The sequence below is a fragment of the Oncorhynchus mykiss genome, chromosome 3 (genome assembly GCF_013265735.2).
Source record: "Oncorhynchus mykiss isolate Arlee chromosome 3, USDA_OmykA_1.1, whole genome shotgun sequence".
NCBI lineage: Eukaryota > Metazoa > Chordata > Actinopteri > Salmoniformes > Salmonidae > Oncorhynchus > Oncorhynchus mykiss.
The window spans coordinates 49,653,034-49,667,203 of NC_048567.1; the positions used below are offsets into that span (position 1 = coordinate 49,653,034).

General features: G+C 45.5%; 1 protein-coding gene across 10 annotated transcripts in view; it reads left to right on the forward strand.

The window, feature by feature from the left end:
• The window catches only part of LOC110520113 (rap guanine nucleotide exchange factor 4), a 47,532-nt gene that overhangs the window by 23,788 nt on the left and 9,574 nt on the right, over positions 1-14,170 (forward strand). For 6 of the 10 annotated variants that reach the window (XM_036974425.1, XM_036974430.1, XM_036974432.1 and 3 more), the window contains 14 exons: positions 421-566; positions 654-775; positions 900-1,083; positions 1,259-1,343; positions 2,909-2,969; positions 3,206-3,282; positions 3,507-3,653; positions 6,737-6,864; positions 7,866-7,951; positions 12,693-12,771; positions 13,051-13,201; positions 13,470-13,558; positions 13,651-13,681; positions 13,858-13,936. In XM_036974425.1, coding sequence (XP_036830320.1) covers positions 421-566; positions 654-775; positions 900-1,083; positions 1,259-1,343; positions 2,909-2,969; positions 3,206-3,282; positions 3,507-3,653; positions 6,737-6,864; positions 7,866-7,951; positions 12,693-12,771; positions 13,051-13,201; positions 13,470-13,558; positions 13,651-13,681; positions 13,858-13,936 — 1,465 coding nt within the window. The remainder of the gene's footprint in view (positions 1-420; positions 567-653; positions 776-899; positions 1,084-1,258; positions 1,344-2,908; positions 2,970-3,205; positions 3,283-3,506; positions 3,654-6,736; positions 6,865-7,865; positions 7,952-12,692; positions 12,772-13,050; positions 13,202-13,469; positions 13,559-13,650; positions 13,682-13,857; positions 13,937-14,170) is intronic. The other 4 variants (XM_036974429.1, XM_036974431.1, XM_036974433.1 and 1 more) reach the window with 1 other exon arrangement.

Sequence of the window (14,170 nt, forward strand, 5' to 3'; positions counted from 1 at the left end):
AACTGACTGTGTATATTGGTTCCTGACTTCCCTGAAAAGTTGCATATCGCGGGGAGTATTTGACGCTAGTGCAGTACGCTACAGGATGTTTTTGTGCTGGTCAAGGGCAGTCAAGTCTGGGTTGAACCAAGGGCTGGCTATATGTGTTCTTAGTTCTACATTTTTTGAAAGGGGCATGCTTATTTAAGCTGGTGAGGAAAGCACTATTTAAAGAACAACCAGGCATCCTCTACTGACGGGATGAGGTCAATATCCTTCCAGGATACCCGGGCCAGGTCGATTAGAAAGGACTGCTCGCAGAAGTGTTTTAGGGAGTTTTTGAAATCCATGATGTTTCCGTGTGTACGTGTGTGATCTCCTTTTCTCTCCTCTATTATAAGGCCTGGCCTCTCTAGTATAAGGCCCATTTTCTCCCCACAGGTCCCATCTGAGAAGATCATGCGAGCAGGGAAGGTTCTACGTGATGCCATCCTCTCCAGAGCTCCCCACATCATCCGAGACAGGATGTACCACCTGAAGACATACAGGTGGGTTGGAATATGTACACCTGGTACACTCATATCACAGTACGTGTGCATCTGTCGGTTTGTGTATTGGTTATGTTTGTTTTTTGCTGTATGTATTTCCTGATGTGATGTGTGTATCTCCTGCAGGCAATGCTGTGTGGGAACAGAGCTGGTTGACTGGCAGATGCAGCAGAGCTCCTGTGTTCACTCTCGCATTCAAGCAGTGGGCATGTGGCAGGTGCTGCTGGAGGAAGGAGTTCTCAACCACGGTGAGCCAGAACAGTCCAGTAGACCGTACTAAGAGTAACCTCTCTGTCTGTCTGTCTGTCTGTGTGCATGTGAAAGCCGGTCCATTTCTAAACCCTCTGTGTTCTCTGTTTGTTGGGGTTGCAGTGGACCAGGAGCTGACCTTCCAGGACAAGTATCTGTTCTACCGTTTCTTGGATGATGAGCAGGATGACGCTCCCCTGCCCACTGAGAAGGAGGCCAGGGAGAGCGATGAGGAGCTGCAGGAGACCCTCCTCCTCCTCTCCCAAATAGGCCCTGACGCACACATGCGCATGATCCTGAGGAAACAGTAAGATCCCAGAGATCGCCACCTGCGGGTAGGATGTATGCAGGTCTGGAAAGTTTGGGTTAGGCAAGATAAATAAGATATGTAAGCAAAGTGCAAAGCTGATGCGAATGTCCTGTTTGAAGTTAATAAGTTTAAAAATGATTTGTTTTATCGGTGTATGTTTCCCCTTCCCCAGGCCAGGACAGAGGACAGCAGATGATTTGGAGATAATGTATGAGGAGCTGCTCCATATAAAAGCCTTATCGCACCTATCCACCACTGTGAGTACAGATTCGGTTACATTCATAATTCATTGTCGGCCTGTATAGAGTGGCTTGCGAAAGTATTCACCCCCCCTGGCACTTTTCCTATTTTGTTGCCTTACAACCTGGAATTAAAATGAATTTTTGGGGGGTTTGTATCTTTTGATTTACACAGCCTGACTGCCACTTTGAAGGTGCAAAATATGTTTTATTGTGAAACAAACAAGACAAAAATACAGAACTTGAGCATGCATAACTATTCACCCCCCTAAAGTCAATACTTTGTAGAGCCACCTTTTACAGCAATTACAGCTGCATGTCTCTTGGGGTATGTCTCTATTAGCTTGGCACATCTAGCCACTGGGATTTTTGCCCATTCTTCAAGGCAAAACTGCTCCAGCTCCTTCAAGTTGGATGGGTTCCGCTGGTGTACAGCAATCTTTAAGTCATACCAAAGATTCTCAATTGGATTGAGGTCTGGGCTTTGACTAGGCCATTCCAAGACATTTAAATATTTCCCTTTAAACCACTCGAGTGTTGCTTTAGCAGTATGCTTAGCGTCATTGTCCTGCTGGAAGGTGAACCTCGGTCCCAGTCTCAAATTTCTGGAAGACCGAAACCGTTTTCCTTCAAGAATTTCCCAGTATTTAACACCATCTTTCAATTCTGACCAGTTTCCCAGTCCTTGCCAATGAAAAACATCCCACAGCATGATGCTGCCACCACCATGCTTCACTGTGGGGATGGTGTTCTCGGGGTGATGAGAGGTGTTGGGTTTGCACCAGACATAGCGTTTTCCTTTATGGCCAAACAGCTCAGTTTTAGTCTCATCTGACCAAAGTACCTTCTTCCATATGCCTTTTGGCGAACAACAAACGTGTTTGCTTATTTTCTTCTTTAAGCAATGGCTTTTTTTCTGGCCACTCTTCGGTAAGCCCAACTCTGTGGAGTGTACGGCTTAAAGTGGTCCTATGAACAGGTACTCCGCTGTGGAGCTTCAGGGTTATCTTTGGTGCCTCTCTGATTAATGCCCTCCTTGCTTGGTCTGTGAGTTTTGGTGTGTAGCCCTCTTTTGGCAGGTTTGTTGTGGTGCCATATTCTTTCCATAATGGATTTAATGGTGCTCCGTGGGATGTTCAAAGTTTCAGATATTTTTTTATAACCCAACCTTGATCTGTACTTCTCCACAACTTTGTCCCTGGCCCGTTTGGAGAGCTCCTTAGTCTTCATAGTGCTTGGTGGTGCCCCTTGCTTAGTGGTGTGGCAGACTCTGGGGCCTTTCAGAACAGGTGTGTATATATATATTGAGATCATGTGACATATCATGTGACACTTAGATTGCACACAAGTGGACTTTATTTAACTAATTATGTAACTTCTGAAGGTAATTGGTTGCACCAAATCACTTTTCAATGTACATTTTTTATTCATTTTTTTCATTTCACTTCACCAATTTGGACAATTTTGTGTATGTCCATCACATGAAATCCAAATGAAAATGGGGGGTGAATACTTTTGCAAGGCACTGTATGATGTCAACCCTGTAACCTAGCTGTGTCCCCCCCCCCCCCCCGCTTCTACAGGTAAAGAAGGAGTTAGCCGGAGTCCTGATCTTTGAGTCCCATGCCAAAGCAGGAACCGTGTGTAAGTAGTTTAACACTGCCTCCATGACCAAAGTTCAACCCCTTTTTAACTTGATCAACTTTGCACGCTATTCATTGATTTATAAATGCATCATCTATATGGAGGCAGAAAGAAAATCCCAGATTAAATAGTAAATCCTTTGTGGTTGTTTCTGTAAGTGAATGCATTGAGATGCATTCTTGGAAATGTTTTGTTGGAAAATATCCGTTTTGATATGTTATCATTTTCACTTACAGTGTTCAATCAAGGGGAGGAAGGCACATCGTGGTACATCATTCTAAAGGGCTCTGTAAACGTTGTCATTTATGGAAAGGTAAAAAAATAAAATAAAAAGATTGTTCAAATGTTATTTGAATCTGGCATCTCATACGACTCATCCCCATTTGATCAGTATTCAGCTAATCACTATAGCCAATTATAGAGAATATGAGAGTGGATAAATTACATAGCAGATGTAAAACTATTGTATGCTGTCATCTTATGCCCTTTAAGGCACAGCCATTCTTTGTTTGCTTATTCTTGTCCTGTTTCACATAGGGGGTTGTTTGCACGCTACATGAGGGAGATGACTTTGGGAAGCTTGCCCTGGTCAACGATGCCCCCCGCGCCGCCTCCATTGTCCTACGAGAGGATAACTGCCACTTCCTACGTGTGGACAAGGAGGACTTCAATCGGATCCTCAAAGTGAGTTATCTGGGGAAATCCTTTTTGTTCTCACAGGAGATGGCATGGCCCCCTCCACCTCTCTGTCCACTAAGCTCAGTGAAATTCCACTTTGTCTGTATTCAATGGCGTAGTCTCCCTCTATTGTTTGAGATTCGGATTCAACATTGCACCTCCTAAAAAGAGAGGTGTTCATCAGAATGATGCATATATTAACCAGTTGTACCAGTTAAGAGTCAAGTCCCTGTTTTCATATATAATTGTTTTAATGATGGACTACTATCAACTACGTGGTTCAATGGAGACCGTTGTCTGTAGGAGAGGTACGGTATAAACGCTAAAGCCAAACTGTCAACTGTCAGACTCTTAGCCCAATGGCCAGCAGATGGCGATATTGGGTCGTTGCCATCTTACCGTCCAAACGCTTGTATGCAGCTGGCAATACACTCATATCCCCGTTGACCAGTTCGTACCTAACATTCTCCATTCAGGCTGCAAATGCATCAATTTGTTCCTGAACTTGATTTCACGGTGAGAAGGTGGGGGGAAAAAATAATCATACTTTCTTTATGAAACACCATTTTCCACCACCATGCTAAAGTGGTTAATGCCTAGGAAGGAATGCTAGTTCCGGATGTTGCGTATCGCGTTCAGCCAATCAGGCTGCAGCATTCTGCATGCAGGGTGCAACATCAGGAAGTAGCATTAGCCATAAAGAAAGCACGCATATTTTCCCCAGTTTTTTTCCTTGTCAATAAATCTAAACTCATCAAAAAAAGAAACGTCCTCTCACTGTCGACTGCGTTTATTTTCAGCAAACTTAACGTGTAAATATTTGTATGAACATAACAAGATTCAACAACTGAGACATAAACTGAACACGTTCCACAGACATGTGACTAACAGAAATTGAATAATGTGTCCCTGAACAAAAAGGGGGGGGGGGGGGGTGTCAAAATCAAAAGTAACAGCCAGTATCTGGTGTTGCCACCAGCTGCATTAAGTACTGCAGTGCATCTCCTCCTCATAGACTGCACTAGATTTGCCAGTTCTTGCTGCGAGATGTTACCCCACCCTTCCACCAAGGTACCTGCTAGTTCCCGGAAATTTCTGGGGGGAATGGCCCTAGCCCTCACCCTCCGATCCAACAGGTCCCAGACGTGCTCAATGGGATTGAGGTCCGGGCTCTTCCCTGGCAATGGCAGAACACTGACATTCCTGTCTTGCAGGAAATCACACACAGAATGAGCAGTATTGCTGGTGGCATTGTCAGGATGAGCCTGCAAGAAGGGTACCACATGAGGGAGGAGGATGTCTTCCCTGTAACGCACAGCTTTGAGATTGCCTGCAATGACAAGCTCAGTCCGATGATGCTGTGACACACCTCCCCAGACCATGACGGACACTCCTCCTCCAAATCGATCCCGCTCCAGAGGACAGGCCTCGGTGTAATGCTCATTCCTTAGACGATAAACGTGAATCCGACCATCACCCCCGGTGAGACAAAACCGCGACTCGTCAGTGAAGAGCACTTTTTTTCAGTCCAGCGACGGTGGGTTTGTGCCCATAGGCGACGTTGTTGCCGGTGATGTAAGGCAGGTCTTCACCAGACAACAGGCCTACAAGCCCTCAGTCCAGCCTCTCTGTCTATTGCGGACAGTCTGAGCACCGATGGAGGGATTGTGCGTTCCTGATGTAACTCGGGCAGTTGTTGTTACCATCCTGTACCTGTGTGATGTTCGGATGTACCGATCCTGTGCAGATGTTGTTACACATGTTCTGCAACTGCGAGGACGATCAGCTGTCCGTCCTGTCTCTGTAGCGCTACCATAGGCGTCTCACAGTACGGACATTGCAATTTATTGCCCTGGCCACACCTGCAGTACTCAGGCCTCTTTGCAGCATGCCTAAAGCATATTCATGCAGATGAGCAGGGACCCTGTGCATCTTTCTTTAGTTTTTTTTCAGAGTCCGTAGAAAGGCCTCTTTAGTGTCCTAAGTTTTCATAACTGTGACCTTAATTGCCTACTGTCTGTAAGCTGTTAGTGTCTTAACGACCGTTCCACAGGTCCATGTTCATTAATTGTTAATGGTTCATTGAATAAGCATGGTAAACAGTGTTTAAACCCTTTACAATGAAGATCTGTGAAGTTATTTGGATTTGCAAAAATATATATATTTTTGGGAATTATCTTTGAAAGACAGGGTAATAAAAAAAGGAAAAGTTTTTTTGTTGCTGAGTTTTTAGTTCAGGAGGAAATCGTCGCCTTTGCAGCCTGAGTGGACAATGTTTTAAGTACAAACCGGTCCACAGTACGAACCGGTCCACAGGGGATACGAGAGTGTTACCGGCTGCATACAATACGGTTGGATTGTAAGCTGCAACCATCAATACCGACATCTGCCTGCGTTTGGGCTATCAGTCTCTCTACATTCTCCCTCCACAGCCTATTGTTTAGCTCCGCCCACGTGCAGCTTGCATTGGACTTTGATAGGACATCAGGGTCTTGATTGTGTCTACTTAAAAGCGGATGGATGATGGACATCTGTGTGATCCACAGAGGCAGACCCTTTGTATGCGGCTCATTGAGTCCTCCTCCTCTGTAAATCTCCTGTTGGCTTTGGACTGATGGGCTTCTGGGCCACACAGTTCTGCTTCCCAAACGACACCCTATTCCCTATAAACTGCACATCCTGGTCAAAAGTAGTGCACTACATAGACAATAGGGTGCCATTTGTGACTCCGCCTCAGTCAAAATGCTGACCGCCCAGTCTCCCTGTCAGTTGTACTAGCAGACTAATCCACCATGCTTACGTACCATAGTTCTGATGGGATGATGTAATGTAGTGCAGCCTCCATGTTAACTACCAGATGCCACTAGAGTCGAAGAGAGAAGTCATCCTAGCCATTTTGGGGGATGGTCTACAGTGCAGGATTTGCTACAATACTATTCAGTCGGAAATGTATTTATTCATTTTCAAAAATGAAAAACATCCAGATAACAACCACTTGTAGTCATTAGGAATGGCATGTAATTTCATAATAAAACATAACTACAGTACAATGATTTATGATGACATAATGATCTATTGTGTGTGTCCAGGATGTGGAGGCCAACACGGTGCGTTTGAAAGAGCATTATCAGGATGTTCTGGTCCTGGAGAAGAGCCCCAGCAGCCAGGCCTCCACCCATGGCTCCACCACCACCACAGCCACCTCCTCACACTATAAGTACTGAGCTAACTCTATCTGTCTCACCCAGTCATCCCCTCACAATATGATTGAACTGCTTTCTGTAGCAGCACTGTTCAGTAGAGGTAGAGTTCACTAGGAAGTTAAAGGGGACTGTGGGTGTGTGAGATACTCTCTCCTGTTTGGAGGGCCATGTGTGTGATAATGTCTCTTGACGTTAGATTCATAACAGGGAGTGAGGTTAGTGTGAGAGACTTGAACATTTGCACAGAGTGAGTGTAAAAAGTGGGTGAGTTTGTGAGCTACCCTCGGCTAAAGAGTGTATAGTAGTGCGGATCTGGTTGCCGGGGGTAGAAGTTATAAGACTGAGGCTACAAGGCTGCAGACGTCTGTTAGCTACTAGCTAGTCTTAATGGCAGCTGCTGTCAGTGACCGCGGCTGCAGTAATGGAGAGAGACACATTAATGGTAATGACTGAGAGATGGGCTCCCGGGGAGAAGGCAGGCCCCGCGGGTCACAATCACTCTGCCAGAGTAGGCCTCTAATCAACTACAGCGCCAGTCACATATGAAGAGTGTGAGGGTGTCAAGCTCCTCTTGTTCCCCTGTGGAGTGCCTGGCACACACCGCCTGCGTCCCAAACGGCATCCCTTTCCCTACTTTCTTTTTACCAGGGCCCTATGGGGAATAGGGTCCCATTTGGGACAGACACGCCTCGTCCTCTCTCTCCCCTTACCTAGCCAATCACAACAAGCCTGGCTGTAGCGTGTTGATTCTTATGGTCGAGTGGTGGTCTCTTCCTGTGCTTTACTTATGGAGAGACTTCCATACCCTTTCTCACCCAGCCATCCCCCTAAAATCTACAGCAGTGGTCAGGACCTCTTTGACTGTTGTTTGAGGATTGTTATCTAATGTAGTAATCACAGCCAGGTTTTCAGAGGACACAGGTCATTGAAGTGTGGCATAGGAACAGTAGTGAGCACTAGCAGTAAACTTGTCTTGATTAATGAAGTAGGTGATTGATTGACACTGGCATTCCAGATACACTGTGATGTCCGGGACACCGGAGAAGATTCTGGAGCACTTTCTGGAAATGATGCGACTGGACTCTCACCTTAACGAATCAGGTAGAGTAGTAGTGCACTCTGTCACTCCAATAACATCTCTCGTCACTGTGGACCATTGTATTTCTGTGTAAGGACCATTTTTTTAAGAACAAATTCTTATTTTCAATGACAAATATTTCAACCCTATGTGATATTTTTTTAAATAAAAATATATATATATATATATTATACAGTGCCTTGCGAAAGTATTCGGCCCCCTTGAACTTTGCGACCTTTTGCCACATTTCAGGCTTCAAACATAAAGATATAAAACTGTATTTTTTTGTGAAGAATCAACAACAAGTGAGACACAATCATGAAGTGGAACGACATTTATTGGATATTTCAAACTTTTTTAACAAATCAAAAACTGAAAAATTGGCCGTGCAAAATTATTCAGCCCCCTTAAGTTAATACTTTGTAGCGCCACCTATTGCTGCGATTACAGCTGTAAGTCGCTTGGGGTATGTCTCTATCAGTTTTGCACATCGAGAGACTGACATTTTTTCCCATTCCTCCTTGCAAAACAGCTCGAGCTCGATTTTGCTTTATGTTTTGGATCATTGTCTTGTTGGAAGACAAATCTCCGTCCCAGTCTCAGGTCTTTTGCAGACTCCATCAGGTTTTCTTCCAGAATGGTCCTGTATTTGGCTGCATCCATCTTCCCATCATTTTCAACCATCTTCCCTGTCCCTGCTGAAGAAAAGCAGGCCCAAACCATGATGCTGCCACTACCATGTTTGACAGTGGGCATGGTGTGTTCAGGGTGATGAGCTGTGTTGCTTTTACGCCAAACATAACGTTTTGCATTGTTGCCAAAAAGTTCAATTTTGGTTTCATCTGACCAGAGCACCTTCTTCCACATGTTTGGTGTGTCTCCCAGGTGGCTTGTGGCAAACTTTAAACGACACTTTTTATGGATATCTTTAAGAAATGGCTTTCTTCTTGCCACTCTTCCATAAAGGCCAGATTTGTGCAATATACGACTGATTGTTGTCCTATGGACAGAGTCTCCCACCTCAGCTGTAGATCTCTGCAGTTCATCCAGAGTGATCATGGGCCTCCTGGCTGCATCTCTGATCGGTCTTCTCCTTGTATGAGCTGAAAGTTTAGAGGGACGGCCAGGTCTTGGTAGATTTGCAGTGGTCTGATACTCCTTCCATTTCAATATTATCGCTTGCACAGTGCTCCTTGGGATGTTTAAAGCTTGGGAAATCTTTTTGTATCCAAATCCGGCTTTAAACTTCTTCACAACAGTATCTCGGACCTGCCTGGTGTGTTCCTTCATGATGCTCTCTGCGCTTTTAACGGACCTCTGAGACTATCACAGTGCAGGTGCATTTATACGGAGACTTGATTACACACAGGTGGATTGTATTTATCATCATTAGTCATTTAGGTCAACATTGGATCATTCAGAGATCCTCACTGAACTTCTGGAGAGAGTTTGCTGCACTGAAAGTAAAGGGGCTGAATAATTTTGCACGCCCAATTTTTCAGTTTTTGATTTTTGATTTGAAATATCCAATAACTTAGGTTTTTGCAGAAAGAGATCAGGATGCTTTGTGAGGATCAGGCGATGAGTGGCTAATCTGCCCTTGCCTTCCGTTCTGCTAGCTAACGTTCAATCGCTGGAAAATAAATGGGACGAGCTGAAAGCACAGATCCTACCAACGGGACATTAAAAACTGTAATATCTTATGTTTCACCAAGTCGTGGCTGAACGATGACATTACTAACATACAAATGACGGGTTATACTCACTATCGGCAGGACAGAACGGGGCGGGGTCCTATGCATATTTGTATACAAGAACTGGTGCACAATATCTAAGGAAGTCTCAGGGTTTTGCTCACCTGAGGTAGAGTATCTCATGATAAGCTGTAGACCATACTATCTACCTAGAGAGTTTATCTGTATTTTTCGTAGCTGTCTACATACCACCACAGACCAAGGCTGGCACTAAAACCGCACTCAATGAGCTGTATTCCGCCATAAGCAAACAGGAAATCGCTCATCCAGAGGCGGTGTTCCTAGTGGCCGGGAACTTTAATGCAGGGAAACCTAAATCAGTTTTACCTAATTTCTGTCAGAAAGTTAAATGTGCAACCAGAGGGGGGAAAAATTCTAGACCACTCCACACAGAGACACTTACAGAGCGCTCTCTCGCCCTCCATTTGGCAAATCTGACCATAACTCTATCCTCATGATTCCTGCTTACAAGCAAAGATTAAAGCAGGAAGCACCAGGGATTCGGTCTATAAAAAAGTGGTCAGAAGAAGCAGATGTTAAACTATAGGACTGTTTTGCTATCACAGACTGGTATATGTTCCGGTTCCGATGGCATTGAGGAGTACACCACATCAGTCACTGGCTTTATAAATAAGTGCATCGAGGATGTCGTCCCCACAGTGACTGTACGTACATACCCCAACCAGAAGCCATGGATTACAGGCAACATTCACACTGAGCTAAAGGGTAGAGCTGCCGCTTTCAAGAAATCCCCCTATGCCCTCTGATGAACTATCAAATAGGCAAAGCGTCAGTACAGGCCTAAGATTGAATCGTACTACACCGGCTCCGATGCTCTTCGGCTGTGGCAGGGTTGGCAAACTATTACAGACTACAAAGGGAAGCACAGCCGAGAGCTGCCCACGAGCCTACCAGATGAGCTAAATAACGTTTATGCTCGCTTTGAGGCAAGCAACACTGAACCATGCATGAGAGCATCAGCTGTTCCGGACAATTGTGTGATAACGCTCTCCGCAGCCGATGTGAGTAAGACTCACGTCTAAAGCCATGAAATACTTTGAAAGGCTGGTCATGACTCACATCAATACCATTATCCCAGAAACTTTAGACCCACTACAAGTTGCATACTGCACCAACAGATCCACAGATGATGCAATCACTATTGCACTCCACACTTCCCTTTCCCACCTGGACAAAAGGAACACCTATCTGAGAATGCTATTCATTGACTACAGCTCAGCGTTCAACACCATAGTGCCCTCAAAGCTCATCAATAAGCTAAGGACCCTGGGACTAAACACCTCCCTCTGTAACTGAATCCTGGACTTACTGACGGGCTGCTCCCAGGTGGTAAGGGTAGGTAACAACACATCCGCCACGCTGATCCTCAACACGGGGGGCCCCTCTGGGGTGCGTGCTCAGTCCCTCCCGTACTCCCTGTTCACTCATGACCGCACAGCCAGGCATGACTCCAACACCATCATTAAGTTTGCCGATGACACAACTGTGGTAGGCCTAATCCCTGACAACGATGAGACAGCCTATAAGGAGGAGGTCAGAGACCTGGCTGTGTGGTGCAAGGACAGCAACTTCTCCCTCAATGTGATGAAGACAAAGGGAGATGATTGTGGACTACAGGAAAAGGAGGACCGAGCACGCCCCCATTCTCATCAACGTGACTGCAGTGGAGCAGGTTGAGAGCTTGGCATCCACATCACCAACAACCTAACATGGTCCAAGCACACCACGACAGTCGGGGAGAGGGCACGACAAAACCTATTCCCCCTCAGGAGACTGAAAAGATTTGGCATGGGTCCTCAGATCCTCAAAAGTTTCTACAGCTGCACCATTGCATCACTGCCTGGTATGGCAACTGCTCGGCCTCCGACCGCAAGGCACTACAGAGGGTAGTGCGTACGGCCCAGTACATCACCAGTGCCAAGCTTCCTGCCATCCAGGACCTCTATACCAGGCGGCGTCAGAGGAGGGCCCTAAAAATTGTCAGACTCCAACCACCCTAATCATAGACTTTTCACTGCTACCACACAGCAAGCTGTACCGGAGAGCCAAGTCTAGGTCCAAGAGGCTTCGAAACATCTTCTACCCCCGAGCCATAAGATTCCTGAACAGCTAATCAAATGGCTACCCAGACTATTTGCATTGCCCCCTCTTTACACCACTGCTACTCTCTGTTGTCATCTATGCATAGCCACTTTAATAACTCTACCTACATGTACATACTACCTCAACTAACCGGTGGTGCCCCGCCCCGCCCCCACACATTGACTCTGTATTGGTACCCCCTGCTATTGTTATTTACTGCTGCTCTTTAATTATTTCTTATTCTTATCTCTTACTTTTTGGGCAATTTTCTTAACTGCATTGTTGGTTAAGGACTTGTAGACCTTACAGTGAAGTGCTTACTTACATCTGTTGTATTCGGCGCATGTGACAAATAAGATTTGATTTGACTGTAATGTAGATGAATGTGTTGTGTTCGTCATGGCTATCGTGCTTAGATGTATCATCAGAGAGAGAGAGAGCGAGCATCCGGCCTCCATGCTGCTGCTGACCTGTTTGTTCATGTTTATAATTAGCAGCGCATCACAGGGCTGATCTAATTACGCTTGAACTCCTGGCTGCTTTCATGTCCCAGCCGTCTGCGGTGACAGAGCCAGCAGCCATGTGTGATCAGGCCTGTAGTACTGTCAGCCTGCTGGCCTGGTCTGGCATCCTTTCATTTGACATCACAGGTGCCCCCCTCTCTCTCTCTCTCTCTCTCTGTCTGTCTTCTGCTCTCTCTCTCTCACGCTTTCTCAATCTCTCTTTCTCTCTCCTCTCTCTCTCTCTCTCTCTGCCTCTCTCTGCCTCTCTCTGCCTCTCTCTGCCTCTCTCTGCCTCTCTCTGTCTCTCTCTGTCTCTCTCTCTCTCTCTCTCTCTCTCTCTCTCTCTCTCTCTCTCTCTCTCTCTCTCTCTCTCTCTCTCTCTCTCTCTCTCTCTCTCTGCCCAGATCCAGCTCTGGACGACTTTCTGCTCATGCACTGCGTCTTCATCCCTAACAGTCAGCTGTGTCCGGTGCTCATGGCCCAATATCCTTTCAGTCACTGAAAATAGCAAATAATTACTGTATGTTTTTGTGTGTATTTCTACTGATGAGAATCAGTATCCCTTATATGTATTAAAAATTGCAGAGTAGGATCCGGCCCGCCCTGTCCAAATAATCATATTCATTGTGACTTAAATTGCAACATGGATCCTGAATCAGAACCTCTACTCTGAGACGCTTGCTACAAACGGCCCCTGGACTAGATGTGAGTCAGTGAAGATGATGTAGCGCAGATGTTTTTCTGTCCTTAACTGCCCTGCACCTACCATGCTGAGGCGTCCCAGGGCTCAGAACAGGAGCGTCTTGACTATACCCTGAACAACAAGCGGAAGGTGATCAGGCTGGTGCTGCAGTGGGCCTCAGTACATGGAGACCACCTGCAGGAGGAGGATGCCTCCCTCGCCTTCCTAGAGGTCAGTGGATGCATACCAAGTCCCACCCTATTCCCTATATAGGGCATAGGGCCCTGGTCAAAACGAGTGCCCTATGAAGAGAATAGGTTGCCATTGCAGAGGTAACCAGTGTCTTCCTCACAAACCTTTATTAATAGGCGCTCTTATTAAGCTTGTTGCTTAAAAATATACTGTTTGCTGTAATAGTATTAGTGATTTGTCATTTGATAATCCAAATTAGTTTGGGCTCATTAATCTCTCCTCATTGAGAGTGTGTTGTGTGCTCCAGGAGTTCTTTGTGTCTGTATCTGATGATGCCAGGGTGATTCCTGCTCTGAAAGATCAACTCCCAGAGTTAGAGAAGATCGTTAAAAACAAGTAAGTGTGTGAATGTATTGTTACTGCGTTGTACTTATCTTTAGTGTCCCCGGCTTTAGCATGATGTAATCTCACTTTGTTTGCCTTCTCAGCTCTGATGACGCCAGATCCTCTCAACAAAAGGTATGTCACCCAGCTATGACCCAAGCACTCTGCAGTCATGTTCTGTGCTTTTGTTTTCATTGGCAGCCCGAGCTACATTTCCCCAAGCTACATCCTACTCCCACCCATGGTTTTGTTGTCATGTTGTTGAACCAACACACTTCTGAACCACTTCTGTCTGTCATGTTCTGTTCTAGCACAAAATCCTGTTGAGGCAGTTCAGCATGGGGGATGAGAAGCTGCAGAAACGACAGGCCATCAAGAGTAATGATGAGAGTAAGTATGGCATAGTGCAGGGTTTTCCAACTGGCCAAAAATATATAATATTTTACTAAAACAATCATTTCAAACCTTTGTTTATATTGTTAGATGATCACGTGTCTCTCTAATATGCGTGGAGATACTTGGGAACAGATTTCCCAAATTAAAATCACTTGGAGCTGATTTCCTGGTGTTTTTAGTCTTTTATGTCCTACCATGAAAATTCAAAAAAAATATATATATATACTG